This window comes from Hippopotamus amphibius, chromosome 8, assembly GCF_030028045.1.
Source record: "Hippopotamus amphibius kiboko isolate mHipAmp2 chromosome 8, mHipAmp2.hap2, whole genome shotgun sequence".
NCBI classification, from domain to species: domain Eukaryota; kingdom Metazoa; phylum Chordata; class Mammalia; order Artiodactyla; family Hippopotamidae; genus Hippopotamus; species Hippopotamus amphibius.
In genome coordinates this window covers 113,731,144-113,748,110 of record NC_080193.1, presented here as the reverse complement: position 1 = coordinate 113,748,110, position 16,967 = coordinate 113,731,144, and the positions used below count along the sequence as shown (strand labels likewise).

The window sequence follows — 16,967 nt, the reverse complement described above, 5'->3', positions numbered from 1 at the left end:
AACAAGAATTTTCATTTATTTTGTTCATATGATTATATTTTTCATAGGTATCTTAAATTGGAAAGTTAATGTTTAGAAATATTTTTAAATAGTAATTGTATTTTATTCTGTTATTGTTAAAGTGCTGAAGAAATCCCTGGTGATGTCAATATGGAAGAAGAAAAAGAAAGTGATGATTCAGATGAAGAAAATAATTTCATTGAGAAGGTCCAGGATACAAATAACACAGATTTGGGAGAAGACATTATACATCAGTTGTCAAAATCTGAAGAGAAGGAACTGAGAAAATTTAGGAAAGTGGACTACAGCTGGATAACTGCTCTTTGAGCCTTGGAGAATAGGGGAGGGTTTTGCACTTTGGTTTTGTGGGTTTTTTGGTTTCTTTTTTATTGTATGTTTATACTCCAAAAATCTATTTTAATGTTATTTCTGTTCTTAAAATGTTAAATATTAACAGGCTTTACTTTTTACATGACTGGTAATGTGAAGGTATATTTTCATCACGTTTTACAGTTGCTATATACATCATCTCATTTCACTTATCAGCCCTATAGGGTAGCTATTTTCTTCACAGGTGATGTAGCAGAGCTGGGACTTGAATTTATATAGCATAAGTCCCCTTATCTGCAGTTTGGAGATAAAATATCATCAACAAAATCTTTTGACTTTTTATAAGTTCAAAATTCATTTGGTAGCCAAATATGAATTGAACTGATGTGAGGTTCTCTCTAGTCTTGTTTTATCCCTCTTAGTGTATTTCTCAGAGAAATTTAGAGAAATGATTTGATTATGCTGGTATTTCACAGACCCACTGAGGATGTTGTATAATATGAGCTGCCTAAAATCTGAAAATGTCTAAATTCATATCATCTGGTCCCATACCTTTCAGATAAGGTCTTGTCTACTATACTTGTAAATACAATTTTCATGACAGCCTTGGCAGATGAAGAAGAGCTGATATTACTCTGTCAGTGTTATGCCTATGTATACTGAGTCAAATAACAACTGCTTTTTAACCACAGTCCCATTGCTAGTAGAAAAGAATGCAAGATTCCTTTGTATTACCTAAAGTAGTGAAATTTCTGCATTTTAACCACAGCATTTGGAGTTTTCCAGTTCCATGATACACTTCCATAAAATTTATATTTAAAAAGTTAACAAAAACGGGTGTACACATCACAAAAGCATATCTCAGGGAATGTTCACAAAATTGCTGTAAGTGGCTTTTTAAGTATGTCTGAGTCAGTATCCAAGTAAGGTCTATACATTCATTTAAATAGCTAGACTGAGATAAAGAGAACTTACAAAGTGTACAATTCACCCATTTAAAATGTACAATTCAGCAGTTTTTAGTATATTCAGAGTTGCACATCATCACCACAGTCAATTTCAGACCATTTTCATCAATCACCCCAAAATTCAACCCATTACCAGTCACTCCCCATTATTCCCAGCCTGTCCCACCCCATGCCATAGGCAGCCACTAATATTTCTGTCTCTATAAATTTGCTTCTTCTGGATATTTCCTAAAAATAGAATCGTATAATATGTGGGCTTTGTGATTGGTTTCTTTCACTTAGCATTCATTCTGTAGCACATATCACTACTTCATTTCTTTTTACTATTTTTATTTCAGCTAGTGATATACCTAGGAGCAGAATTACTGACTCACTTGGTAACTCCGTGTTTAACTTTTTGAAGAATCACAAAACTGTTTTATAAATCAGCTGCACCATTTTACGTTACTTACATGACGTGGGACATGAGTTGTTCCACAGTCTGATCCGTTAAATTTAGGACCCTTTGCAGGCTTAGTTTTTGAGGCCAGTGTTTGAGGTTCTTGGGAGGATTCTTTAGCTGTCTCTCTTCCTGGTTCTTTTTTGTAAACTAGCTGATGTGTGGATTAGCTTGTTGTTTTCATGGAGCTACTAGCCTCCTCTTAATTGCTTACCACCAAAATCTCCATTGCTTTCAAGAATACCTTAGGCTTGAACTTCACTCTATTTCAGATAAGATCAGAATTCTGTATTCTTATGGACTGTCTCTTGCTCCCGGGCAAAATCTCTCACCCACTGTCCAGAAAGGGGGGCTGGGGGAGGGGTGAGGCACAATGGCTCCTGTCAGAGTGACACCTCTGCTTTACTAACGGTGGAGATAATAGCCTCTGGTCTTTGTCTCTCCTGACATGGAACCTCTGCCCTAAGTACCTGGGGCAAGGACAGCCAGGTGACCAGTATTCTCAGCCTGGGGAGTGAGGCTGACATAGTTATGTTAATTATTTTGCCATATTCAGACACTGACATAGTACCTCCAGGTTTATTTTTTGCAGTATGTATATGAAAGGTTTCATACTTTGAAATCAAATTACTTGAAGTAAATTTGGAGCTTTTTAAAATGATGATTATATAATCTGAATAACTGCTTTATGAGTGTGGGTTTTTCTGAGGAGTTGATCTCTCTTACACGAAAACATGACAATCTTGTTATTCTAATTTCTTCTCGATACTAAAAATACAAAAATGTTCCCGAAGACAGCTATACAAATAAAAGGGTAATAGCCACTCTGTCCCTTAAAATCTGGACTTCTGTCCAGCAGATCTGTAGTGCCTCCCTCAGTTTCTTTCCCACAGAAAACTGGTCCCATCATAGTAAGCAAACCCATAAAGATTATTCACCTTCTAGCCTCCCTTGTTTATCTGATTTACCTGTCAAGGCACAAACCCATTACTTTCTCTCACTAGTGCAGCCTATACTTCAGGAAGTACACAATCTCAGCCTAACTGCAGGTGGACCACATGTTAACCACCTAACCATGTCTGCATATTTTACACACATCACACTTCGACTACAACTGCATGTCAGATATTTACCCCAATTCGACAGCTGAGGGAAACTGGCTCCTTGGAGCACAAGTATTGATAATGGGTATCTAAGTCACTGGGTTCTCAAGAAGTGGGCCTAAGACAGGAGCCCTTCCTCCACCAAATACCAAATCCTGTTCTCGTCGTAGAAGAGCACGTTGTCTCCCAGACATTTAAAACAACTAGTTAGTATTACAAAGGCATCTGTAACTGGGGAGGAACTGTGATTTTCAAAAAAAACAAATTTTTTAACAAATAGCCCAGGTTTAGGTCTGGTCCCAGCTGCAAACAAGAGCTAGCTAGCTCTGTGACCTGGCTAAAGTCCTTTAATCTGTCTGAGATTCAGCCCCCTCATCCGGAAAATGAAGTGCCCCCTGCCTGTGCAAGTGGTTTTAACTGTATGACCAGTACTATTATGGTCCAAATATAAGAAAAGTATATGCAATTTGCATGTTGTATGAGATTATGCACTTGATTATATGTAAAATTTTAATGAAAAATCTAGGCTAATTAAATAGCTGTATATTAATTAGAATAGGCTCATTGTTAATGTGCTGAAGCAATTCCTCTTTGGTTTTTTTCCCTTATCACAGACTAGCACTCAGTATAGAAATTACAGAATATGTTGTAAGGTGTATAATGTGTCAGATAATTTCAGGTCTTTGTACTAGGACCATAATGGCGCCTTTAAAAAAAACCTATTAAGTTAAACATAACCATTTGGTTAAAATTAATTAAGTCTTGTAAACAGCACTGATTTTTCTGTAAGCCTACTTTATCGGAACTACAGGAAGTTGTGCTTTCCTCTGTCAGCTTCTCGTGTGCTTCTTGATAGCCATGAAAATGGCAAAATTATCTTAATGACATCGAAGTCGAGATTCTGTATCACCACACAATCCTAAGTGAAATGGTAAAAGATAAACCCCAGGAAGGATATATGATCCCAGGAAGATTATTCATCATTGAGATTAAAGAGAAATAGAAATGGAAGTAACTGGGATTTGATAGTATACCATGAAGGGGGGAATGTGAATGGAATACAAGCCACCAGAGAGATGCAGATGCAGTCAATGATTAAAGTATTCAAATTGCTTTTGTTTTTCTAAAAGCATGAGCAAAACTACTTAATCTGAGTTACAGTTCATTCATTTAAATTTCATAATGAGACAAAATGACCTCTTCTAGCTCCGATACTCTGACCACAAAACCAAGATGCCAGAATGGTGTATTACAGCCCCACTCCCACCTTATGCCCCAAAACACCAAGCATCTGGTCTTGCAAGTACTAATTTGTGGTACCTGTATGTAAACATGCAGAAATAGGTCTATCTTAGTTTCCCATCTTCAAGCATGGCATATCTCTGGCTTGGAAACTCCTCTGGAGATCAGAGCACTTAGTTCACAAAATGAAATAACCAGACATGAAAGCACAGCAGTTCCTCCCATTGTGTTGAGTTTTGATAATCCTTGTTCAGTGGTCCACTATTTTAACGGAAGGATGAATGTAAGTGTTCTGAAAACAATCTCTTTAAATGCAAATATTGATGTTATATTCTAGCTCACATAGGAAGGTAAAATTAAACTTCTTGTTCCCTCAGAAATGCTTGTCTGCAGTTGTAAAATTTGTGTCCCTTAGCCCAACTTTATTTGGTGAGCAGTGTTTCATGCCAGAAAGACCACTGAAGACCATTAGTCAGAAGACCACTAATTCCAGCTCTGCCTCTTTGTAGGTTTGTGCTTGTGTTAAATTGATTTGAGGCCTTAATTTTTAATCTCTAAAATAAGAGGGCTGTGTTTCCATATATGGTCCTCCAAGGCCTATTCTTGACTCTCAAATTGTGATTTTTCCAAAGTGCCCAGAGTTCTATTGGCCCTACTCAAAAAGGAAAAAAAAAAAAAAAAAAAAATGGGACTTTGTTGCTAGATTACAACTTACATTGGTGCAGGAGAGAAGAGGAAACAAGTAGTTTAAGATTGCATGTCTGAATAAGTGAGATTTGTACCTACTTAGTCTCAAGATGCCCTTGGCCTAAATCTGCAGACTACCCAAGAGTACAGATTAGAATCAGAGCTCTTCATCAGCAACTTCCCCAGAAAATACAAACAAAAGCCAAAAACAAACAAACAAAACCCACAAAAAAAAAAAAAAAAACACCAAACCAAGTGGAATGAAGGAACAGCAGGCTGTGTGACACCCAAGAGGTACTCATGTTTGTTGAATGAAACCATAAAGAAGGTAAGAGAAGATAGGTTTACACTTACAGGTTTTTACTTATTTTCAAAGTCAAGGTAAAATAGAGCCAAAGATGCCCTATTTAATCAAATCTATTTTCCAGGCTCCAAGTGCTCCCAGAAACCACTGAGGAGTTACATATTCTGCACCATGGGCTGCACAGTCCATAAATCTTAGGCGGTTGTACAGTAGCAAAAGAACATTGTTCCAGTCTTAGAATATAGCGCTTCACAGGATATTTGAGGCACCATCCACTCCCCACGTCCCTCAGAATCAGGATGGGAGGAGGTCAGCTTTCTGCTCCACACTGAACAAGGATGCTATTTCATCCTTGTGTAGGAGCACATCTTTGAGTTTCTTACTCCCACGTCATGGTATTTAATCCCATTTTTCCTGGTCTGCTTGGGACCTTGCTCCAGCAATCATCACCTCCAACTCCTTTTAATTTTCACTTTCCCCTTTCCACTTGGCACAGGAACATGCTGATACTTGGGTACTGTAAACTTTTAAAACAAAATCACACAGCTTACACTTTGTGTTGTATAATGGATCTCAATGTTGGCATTATTTTTCTTTCACCCCAGTTGCGTTTTTGCATTTACCTCCTTTTGTTGTTGTTGTTTGTTTTTTGTTTGTTTTTGTCTTGTTAAGTCGTATGTATTTCTATAAGCTATTTTACATCATTTTGGAAACAAACATGAATCTAAGGGCATGCAAATATTCATATGTTCTAACAGGTATCATAGCCAACTTTTCATCCTGTATCTAGCAAAGTTAAGTTCCAAATGAAAATCTGAGAACTCAATGAGCAAATGAATATCTTAGGTAATATGCATTAGAACAACAAAAGTGAGATTTTTGTTTTAAGATGGTCCCTCGTTCTACAAAAATTGTTGTGGGTTCCAAGAGCTCAATCTGATCTCTGGTAACCTGATCTTTCTAATCACCAATTCTGAAACAACCACCTTTCTCAGGCAGATGGGAAGGTAGTGTATTTGTGGTTACAAACCACTCTCAACAAGCAAAGGACAGTGTTTTCACTTGGATTTGGAACTACCCTAGTCTCTGAGGCTTCAATCATCTCCCAACTTCACAGGGTTGTTAAGAACATTAAATACAATTGTGTAGCATAAAGCCTTTCATAGAAATATAAATTTTTGTATAAAAGTTAAAGCAGGGACTTCCTAGATGGTGCAGTGGTTAAGAATCCACTTACTATTGCAGGGGACACGGGTTCCATCTCTGCTCCAGGAAGATCCCACATGCAACGCAGCAACTAAGCCCGTGCGCCACAACTATTGAGCCTGCGCTCTAGAGCCCATGAGCCACAACTATTGAGCCCACATGCCACAACTGCTGAAACCCGAGCACCTAAAGCCTGTGCTCTGCGGAGCACAAGAGAAGCCACCGCAATGAGTAGCCCGTGTACCACAATGAAGAGTAGCCCCTGCTCGCTGCAGCTAGAGAAAGCCTTTGTGCAGCAACAAAGACCCAATGCGGCCAATAAATAAATAAATTAATTATTTTTAAAAAGTTAAAGCAAATCAGTTGGTAAATTTAGCTACCCTACCTAAAATGCATCCCCTGAACAGCAAAAGGATTTCAGTTTCACTTGGAGGGTGAATTACAGCAAGAATAAATCTACCTTGAGGTTAATACTTGACATGTATGTTGCCAAACGTATCTGTTTTTCAAATCTATTCCTTCAAGAAAACAAAAGTGCAAAGTATAAGCTCTAGAATGAAAAGATCTGATTATCAGTAACAGAAACTAGCCCTCTGATTCCTGAACTACATGTAGTACAGAATGAGGTAGGATTTTGAGATGAATCCAATTTATGTCATGGAGGTGTAGCTCAACTGTCAGCACATCCCCAGTTCACTGGGTAATCATCCCATTCATTCTTTACAAAACTTGTTCAAGATGCAAAGCAGAATCACAACAGGCTTATAGGACTTTGGTGCATTATGACTTACTGAAAAGCTTATTGTCTACAGTGCCACTTATGTGGTACTCCTACAAAAACCATTTAACCTAAATCCAATCATGAGAAAACAGGCAAGTCCAACGTGAGAGAGACTCAGCAAAACAACTGAACTCAGGACTCAAAAAGTAGCAGTCTTTAAAGAAAGACTAGGGAACTACTACAGATTAAAGGAGACTAAAAGAGACATAAATAAATGTAATGTGTGCTCCTTGGATGGATCCTGAATTGGAGAAAAACTATAAAGGACATTTATGGAATACCTGGGGAAATTTGAATATACACAAATTTTAGTTATAGGGTTATATAGATGTTACATTTCCTGAAAGTAGAAAGTGAATTGTAATCATGTAGCCATGCCCTCGTTCTTGGGAAACAGATAATGAAATATTTAGGTGTGAAGTGTGATACAAACCATTTAAAATTCACAGATAATGTAAGTGGTTGAGGAAAAAAAGGTGTGTATGTGACAGGTAGAGGCAAATCTAACAAAACGGTAATCATTGGTAAATCTGGATAAAAAGTATATGGATACTCAATGTACTCTTCTTGCAAACTTTCCATAGGTTGAAAGTTTTCAAAGTAAAAATACAAAAAAAATAAAATTATATAAAAATCATTCTACTTCTGCTATTTCTATTGTTGCAGGACCAAATCTTTGCAACCCTGTCTGGCTGTCTTGAGCTTGTCTCCAGAACTACTCAGCTTCTTCACTTGATAAGTCTCCTAATGAGTTCATTCTTTCCTCTTAGATTTTTACTACCCTCAACTTTCCCACCATTTCTTAAGCAATTTATCTAGGTTCAGCTCTGATACCAGCACCCTTTGTTTATTCACCTTACTCTCTGCTTCTTTGGCCTCTTCTGCATTTATCTTGCTCTCCTATTCTCTTGCATTAAGACCAGTTGTCATCCTCCAAGTCGAGTTCTGAGATCTTTACCATTTCCATGTTTCCTGCACTAAGGGCACCAAGCACTCCTGCTCAAATAGTTCTCCTTATGTGACATACTCTGTTCTGCATTCCTGCCCTAACTTCAGTCCCATAGCTTGGAAGATCTTTGGAACTCCAGCTAACTGAATATGCCTAAACCCATTCCACTCTCTCCCTCTGGTGTATTTAACCTGTGTAACACTCCTCTCATCCTCCCAATTCATAACCTTGATAGAAAATATCCTATTGACCATATAAGCCAACCTAAAGGAAATATTGAACACTACAAAATATACTGATATGTTCATGTCACTTAAATAAAGGAGCATGGGGATATGATTGGCTATTGAAACTAAACTATCCAGAAAGTACATTTTTATGGGTATGTCCAATAATTGGGAATATCTTGAACCAAGGACAATAAATTGCTACTTTACATTTTGCCTTTGTCTTCTAACACTTCCAACTTTTAATGGGAAATTCAGCCACCCTTAATATCTCTGCATCTTTTGAAAGATCTCTATCAGGAGTAATCTGTATGCCTAACAATATAGATCTGTATTTCCCATTCAGGATATTATAGAATCTTCCCCCAAGCAGCTCTTTGAGGGCAAAGCAAGTGTAGCTCAACCCTCAATTTAGTCACAGTGGCTCTGCTGTCTCCATCTGTCCCTATACCTTCAATGCCTCCACCCTATTCACACCAAAAAGTTAAAAAATCAGAATGTTTTTCACTGTCCGTTGCTTTGTGTGTAATAAACAGTTTGCAGTGACAAAAAAAAAAATCACTTAAACTTCATGGACATGTTTCCTCATCAGTGAGGCAGGAAGATGCTGTCATCTCTGAGGTGCCTTCTAGTCCTGAGGGTCCCTGATTGCAAGAGTGCTACACGATATCTTTTGCAATTAAGATGGTAATGCTTTGATAGCAATAATTCATTGTTGAATATACGAATAGACTAATGGTGTGCAGAATTCTCTATACAACTGAAAGGAGTCATGATTCAACAAATACACCTCCATACAAGCCAGAGAGACACCGATCCTGGTCTTGGCCTCTCAGTGCTCTAATCCAACCGCGTATGTGTGTATGTTGGCGGGACGGGGCGGGGGGAGGGGCTCATAGTTGGGATGGGCAGGATGCGGAATGGCAGAGGGAGAATCAAACATAAAGCATCTTATCACATAGATAATTCCATCTCTCTTAGGGACCCCAGAGATGTGATAATAACAGAACACCCAATGTTTATTTAGGGCTCACCTAATACCTAAATAAATGTGCCATTTAATCCACACTTTAGGATGTAGTTACACGTTCAAATGCATCTTATTATCTCTATAATTTTCAGAGTAATACACTAAGATCCAGGAAGCTGAGGTGAATTGCCCAAAGTCACAGCACTAGTAAGTGGCAGAGTAGATATTCAAGCTCCATTTGGCTCTAGGACCTGCTCCCTTAGCCACTACAGTTCCCAAAGCCAGCGAGCAGGTTTCCTCACCATAACCCCAGGGCCTTCTGCAAATTTAGCACCCCCAGTCTGGAGCGTCTTCCCTCCCATGAGTCTGAGTTGGAGCTGGGGTCCCTGCCCAGCTGTGTGGTGGTCTAGCGATACCCTCTTCTGCCCCCATCCCCACCCACTGGAGGCTCTTTGGTCTCCTGCATACCTCTTCTCAACCTCACCATAGACTCAGCTGATTGGCAACCCTGGGCATTGATTGTCCTGATGTTGCTCAGTTGGGTGAATGCCTGCACCCTGCTCCTGTGGAAGGTGACCACCCACCTCAGAAACAGAATCACTGCCAATCCAACCGGTATGAGAGGAGCTATGGATGTCCTGTATGGTACAGAGCTGGAGTCAGAGGCAGTGCAAGGCTGCCCACATCCCTTTGTATCACCATCTTCCTCGTAGCTCTGCTGCAGCTGCTTGTCCACATCACTGGGCCCAGGTATAACACCTCTGCAGAAGACAAGGAGTCCATGGTCCCCCTGGTACTCACTTCTGGGATTATCCTTTTCATCCCAGACCTGACCCTAATTCCCATCTGCTGGACAGCCCACATCATCATGCCTGACGTTGATAAGCACCTGGGCTGGGCTGCCTCAACCTCTAGCCTTTTGCTGCATGAAGGTGGGGAGGCTGATATGCTCTAGGTGCAGCTCTGAGGGATCCAGGGCTGCAGCCCTTACACGATGCTTTGGGAGAGTGAAGGCTCTCTTAACAATGGAGACTTCCCCTCTTACAGTGGAGTCATCAAAGAACTAGTGATGCTTGTCAGCTTTGGGGTTGTTTATTTAATTATTTATTTTCTTGCTTTTTGGCAGGTTGGGGTTTTTTTCCCCCATATTTTGGTTGTCGTTTTTTTAACTCCATTGAATGACTGAATCAAAACAATGACTCAGATTCCTACCCTGGGCTCTGTTGCTGGTGTTCTCATCTTTGGATGATGGAGCCAGAAATGATGCTTTGAAGCTTCTGGATCTTCATCCCTCCTCCAAGTCCTGTAAATTGGCGCTCCTGCTCATATTCCCACCTTGGAGGTAAAGCTGGAGCTGTAGACCCACTATGAAAGGCTGCTTTCTGTCCTGGGTCTTCCTGACCAAAACATTCTCTCTCTGAGAGGACCTGCTGCTGCTGGGGGAGGAGCCTCTCTGACCCTGAAGGTCATTACACCGGCTCCCCTCTCAACCTCTGGACCACCCCACCCCCACCCAGGGCAATAACTCCTAGAACTTCAGCAGATAAGTTACCAAAGAAGCCTCGCCTCCACGACGTCTGACCTCTGGTTCCTGTGTCCCCTTCAGCATGTCACAATGTGCCCTCTGGGAGTGGGGACTCCTGGCCCTCCCCAAATCCCGGCTGCGCTTTACTCCCTCTGCCCTTTCACTTCTTACTCACTGCAAGTTTCTGCTTATGCCCTGCCCCATACTCATAAGCTTTTCCCTAAACAAACGAAGGAACTGTGTGTGTGTGTGGTTAAAAAGGAGGAGTTAGGAGAGGCATCTATAGTTCAGGGGGCATCTTGACCATCAGCGGCCTTGGTTAGAAACTCAGTAGATAAGTTTATAACTATGGCAAAACCATTGAGGCTTTTTATGTTTATCTTTATTAATTTTATCCTAAATATGCACATGAGGTATTCTGGATCAGAGACAGATTCTGTGTTCATTATCTTACAGTTAATAAGAAGCATACTGGCCCCCGTAGAGCATTGCAATGAGAGCCAGGTTAAGTGTCTTACACAAGTAGCTGGACACTGTGTAGTGAGTGATGACGAAAAGTGATTTTTCTCTGCTTATAAAGAGAAAGGGAAGCAGCTGTCCCCCTCCCTTCCTGAAATGGTCTCCTTAGAAATATCTCTGAGTCCTTGCTCCTTATGTGCATAAAATAACTCCAGGGGCCAGATAACCCCACGTACCTCAGTTTTTATGACCTAGAGATGTCTCCAAGGTCTGGGCTTCATACCAAAGGAGACAGCACTGCCATTGGTCATCCTGGCACTCTGGGGACCTAGGCTGTGTTGTAATCTTTTGGCTCTCTCAGGGACAGGAGAGAAATTGTATTATCACCTCAGATCAAAGCAATCACCCAGACAAGTGGATACAGACCTAATTCTCACGGTATGTAAAAAGTATTGGGAGGTTTGGGCTTTTTACTACCGCACAAGGAAATCTAAGGAAATTTTATTTCCCTGTAAACACCCACAGTGTTCTAAAACCAAGGAGCGCCTAGAAATTTCTGGTGTCCAAAAAATTAACTTTATTCAATAGGTTTTTGAAAATATACTTTGTGAAAAAGTAAGAGGTAGTTCCTGTCCCTTGCAATGGTGCATGTGGTCAATCTGTTACAGGCCAATGGGACTGAAAACTACTGCTTACGCAGTTTCAGAGCAGACCCATCAAGATCACATGTAGGCAGGCTTACTGTTAAATAGCAAGAAAAGATTCTAACCAGATGTTTTGTCTCAGATCAACCACATGAAAATTGCTGCCTCACTGTCACTGCACACAGCTGTCCTAAAGATGTGTACTATTAATAGAAACTGATCTGTCCAGACCCCTCTACAGTTTACAAAATGCAATGACCATAGAATTGATCTCCGTAAAAATTAGAAGAGTGATTAGTGGAACCCAGAAGTGACTTTCCCAAAGTCATATGATGAATAAAAAATAGAACTCAAATTCTGATTCAGATCTTTGATTACAAAACGTGAATCCTTTTCACTAAGTGAATTCTATGTAATTCTGTGTAAGCACTCAATAATGCTTATAATATTATAATGTTAATTATTGTAATAGTTGATGTATAGCTCATTCAAGTTCTCATGATACGAAAATGTTAAAAATTCTTAAACCAGACCAGTTTAAGAAACTGTATAAGAATGCATTGAAGTCCGACTTGTTACCACACAGCATAAATCAAATACTGGGAAATGGCAGCAGTAAATGGGCTAATAGAGTATGTGATCATCTAAGATGTCATCATTTTTAATCCCTCTCCCCGTACCGGCGATTCCTGGCAACCACTGATCTTTTTACTGTGTACATAGATTTGACTTTTCCAGAATGTCATAGAGTTCGAATCGCACAGTATATAGCCTCTTCTGATTGTCTTCTTCAAATTAGTAATATGCATTTAAGGTTCCTCCGTGTATTTTCATGGCTTGATAGCTCATTCCTTTTTAGCACTGAATAATATGCTATTGACTTGATATACCACAGTTTATTTATCCATTCACCTACTGACGTCGTCTTGGTTGCTTCCAGATTTGGTAATTATGAACAAAGCTGCTGTAAACATCTGTGTGCAGGTTTTTGTGTGAATTTCCAACTCTTGTGGGTAAATACCAAGGAGAGTGATTGCTGGATTATATTGTAAGAGTATGTTTAGTTCTGTAAGGGACCACCGAACTGACTTCCAAAGTGGCTGTACCATTCCCACCAGTAAGTTCCACATCCTTGCCAACATTTAAAGCTGTTAGTATTCTGGATTTTGGCCATGCTAATAGGAGTGCAGTGGTATCTCGTGGTTTTAATCACATTTCCCTGATGACTTATGGTGTGAAGCATCTTCTCATATGCTTATTTGCCATCTGTATATCTTCTTGGTGAGGTGTCTGTTAGGGTCTTTGGCTCATTTTTCAATCAAAATATTGTCTTATTGTTGAGCTTTAAGAGTTCTTTTACATTTTGGATAGCAGTCCTTTATCAGATGTCTTTTATAAATATTTTCTCCCAGCCTGTGGCTGTCTTCTCATTCCCTTAACATTGTCTTTCCCAGAGGAGTTCTTAATTTTAATGACATACATTTTATCAATTCTTTCTTTCAGAGATTGTGCCTTTGGTGTTTTTTTTATTTTGTTTTGGTTTTTTTAAATTTTATTTTTCTTGGCCTTGCCGCAAGCATGGCATGCAGGATCTTAGTTCCCTGACCAGCAGGTGAACCCATGCCCCCTGCAGTGGAAGTGCGGAGTCTTAACCACTGGACCAACAGGGAAGTCCCGTGCCTTTGGTGTTGTATCTAAAAAGTTATTGCCATACCCAAGGTCACCTATATTTTCTCCCATATTATCTTTTAGGAATTTTGTAGTTTTGCATTTTACATTTAGATCTGTGATCTATTTTCAGTTAATTTCTGTGAAGGGTGTTAGGTCTATGTCTGGATTCAATTTTTTTGCATATGGATATTCAGTTGTCCCAAAACCATTCATTGAAAAGACTACCTTGTGCCATTGTACTGCCTTTGCTCTTTTGTCAAAGATCAGTTGACTTGTATTTTTGTAGGTCTATTTCTTGGCTTTCTATTCTGTTCCACTGATCTATTTGTCTGTTCTTTTGCCAATATTATACTGTCTTGATTATTGTAGCTTTATGTAAGTCTTGAAGTCAGGTAGAATCAGTCCTCTAACTTTGTTCTCCTTCAATATTGTGTTGGCTATTCTGGATTTTTTGCCTCTCCTTATAAACTTTAGAATGAGTAGGTCAATATCCACAAAATAATTTGCTGGGATTTTGATTGGCATTGCATTGAATCTATTATCAAGTTGGGAAGAATTGACATCATCACAATATTGAGTCTTCCTATCCATGAACATGGAATATCTCTCCATTTATTTAGTTTTTTGATTTTGTTCATCAGAATTTTGAGGTTTTCTTCATATGGATCTTGCACATATTTTGTTACATTATACCCAAGTACTTCATTTTTTGATACTAATATAAATGGTATTATGTACATTTGAAATTTAATTTCAAATTTCACTTGTTCACTGATGGTATATAGGAAAATGACTGACTTTTGTATATTAACCTTGGGTCCTACGATCATGCTATAATAACTTATTAGTTCCAAGAGTTTTTGGTTCATTCTCTCAGATTTGCTACATAGTTGATTGTGTCACCTATGAACAAACACTGTTTTATTTCTTCCTTCCCAATCAGTATCTCTTTTATTTCTTTTTCTTATCTTGCTGCATTCACTAGAACTTCTAGTATGATGCCGAAAAGGAGTGGTGGGAAGGAACAGCCTTACCTGGCATTCGATCTTAGTGGGAAAGCATCAAGTTTCTCACCATTAAGTATGATGTTAACTATAGTTTTGCTGTTGTTGTTGACATTCTTTATCAGATTGGGGAAGGTCCCCCTATTCATAGTTTACTGAGTGTTTTTATAATGAATGAGTACTGGATTTTGTCAAAAACTTTTCCATCTATTAATATGGTCACAAGATTGTTCTCTTTTAGCCTGTTGATGTGATGGATTATATTAGTTGATTTTCAAATGTTGAACCAGTCTTCCATACCTGGAACAAATTCCGCTTGGTGGTGGTATATAATACTTTTTATATTGTTGGTCCTCCATATCCATGGGTTCCAAATCTATGGATTCAAACAACTGTGGGATCAAAAATATTTGAAAAAAAATTCCCAGCAGTTTCAAAAAGCAAAACTTGAATTTTCTGAGCACCAACAACTATTTACTTAGCATTTGCATTGTATTTACAACTATTCACATGGCATTTAGATTGCATTAGGTATTATAAGTAATCTAGAGATGATTTAAAGTATACAGAAAGATACACATAAGTTATATGCAAATGATACAGAATTTTATATAAGGGACTTGAGCACCTACAGATTTTGGCATCTGCAGTGGGTCCTGGAACCAACCCCTGGTGGATACCGTGGCACAACTGTATGTTATTGAATTTGATTTGCTTATTTTTTTGAAGATTTGTACATCCATGTTCATGACAGATATTAGTCTGTAGTTTTCTTTTCCTGCAGTGCCTTTGTCTGATTTGGAATTGGGGTAATGCTGGCCTCATAGAATGTGTTAGGAAGTATTCCCTCTGTTTCTCTCCTCTGAAAGAGACTGTAAAGAACTGGTATAATTTCTTCCTTAAATGTTTGGTAGAATTCACCAGTTGACTCATTTGAGCTTGCTGCTTTCTATTTTGGAAGGTTATTAACTATTGATTCACTTTCTTTAATAGACATAGATCTATTCAGATTGTGTATTCTTCTTGCATGAGTTTTAGCAGAATATGCCTTTCAAAGAATCAGTTCATATCATCTGGGTTATCAAATTTATGGGCATAGAGTTGTCCACAGTATTCCTTGATTATCTTTTTATTGTCCATGGGATGTATAGTGATGTGCCTTCTTTCATTCCTGATATTAGTAATTTGTGTGCTCTCTTTTTTTCTTAGCCTGGCTAGATGCTTATCAATTTTATACATATTTTCAAAGAAACAGCTTTTGGTTTTACTGATTTTCTCTATCAATGTCCTGTTTTCAATTTTACTTATTTTTGCTCTAATTTTTTTTACTTTTATTGAGATATAATTGACATACACAGCACTGTATAAGTTTAAGGTGTACTACATAATGATTTGACTTACATACATCGTGAAATGATTACCACAATAAATTTAGTAAACATCCATCATCTCATATAGATACAAAACTAAAGAAATCAAAAAAGTTTTTTTCCTTGTAATGACAGCTCTTAGGATTTACTCTCAAACAACTTTCATATGTAACATACAGCAGTGTTATTTTATTATGTTGTACATTACATCCCTTGTCTTTATTTGTCTTACAACTAGAAGTTTGTACCTTTTGACTACCTTCATCTAATTCCTCCTCCCCCCACCAGTAATCACAAATTTGATCTCCCTTTCTATGAGTTTGTTTGTAACTATTTTTAATTTTAATTTTATTGTAGTATAGTTGCTTCATTTTTTTAATAATAACTAAACAACACTATGTTAGCTTCTGGTATACAGTATAGTGATTCAGTATTTTTACACATTCAAAATACCAGCACAGTCTAGTTACCAGCTGTCATCATACAAAGATAGGGCATAATTATTGACTATATTCCCCACAGTGTACATTTCATACCTATGACATTTATTTTGTAATGGGAAGCTTGTGTCTTTTAATCTCTCTCACCTATTTCTCTCATTTTCCCACTCCCTTCCTCTCTGGAAACCACCTGCTTTTTCTATGTATCTATGACATAGAGTATCTATGACTCTTCCTATTTTTTCATTTTTTTGTTTGTTTTTCAGATTCCATGTATAAGTGAAATCATACATATTTTTCTTTATTGACTTATTTCACTTAATACCCTTTGGGGTCCATCCATTTTGTTTCAAGTGGTAAGATTTCATTCTATTTTATGTCTGAGTAATGTTCCATTACTATATATATTTCATACACACACACACACACACACATGTGTTTCATCTATTAACTGGCACTAAGCTTGATTCCATATCTTGGTTATTGCAAATAATGCTGCAATGAACAGAGGGGTGCACATACCTTTTCAAATTAGTGTTTTTGTTTTCTTCAGATAAATACTCAGGAGTGGAATTGCTGGATCATATGGTGTTCTATTTTTAATATTTTGAGAAAACTCCCTACTGTTTTCCATAGTGGCTTTTAATT

The 16,967-nt window shown here is 38.3% G+C and overlaps 1 protein-coding gene across 1 annotated transcript in view; it reads left to right on the top strand.

Annotated features, from left to right (window-relative positions):
• The window catches only part of WDR75 (WD repeat domain 75), a 35,120-nt gene extending 32,701 nt beyond the window's left edge, over positions 1-2,419 (top strand). Inside the window, exon 21 of the mRNA XM_057744564.1 lies at positions 123-2,419. Within this exon, the coding sequence (XP_057600547.1) occupies positions 123-327 (205 nt within the window). The 3' untranslated portion in view covers positions 328-2,419. The remainder of the gene's footprint in view (positions 1-122) is intronic.
• The last annotated feature ends 14,548 nt before the right edge of the window (positions 2,420-16,967 follow it).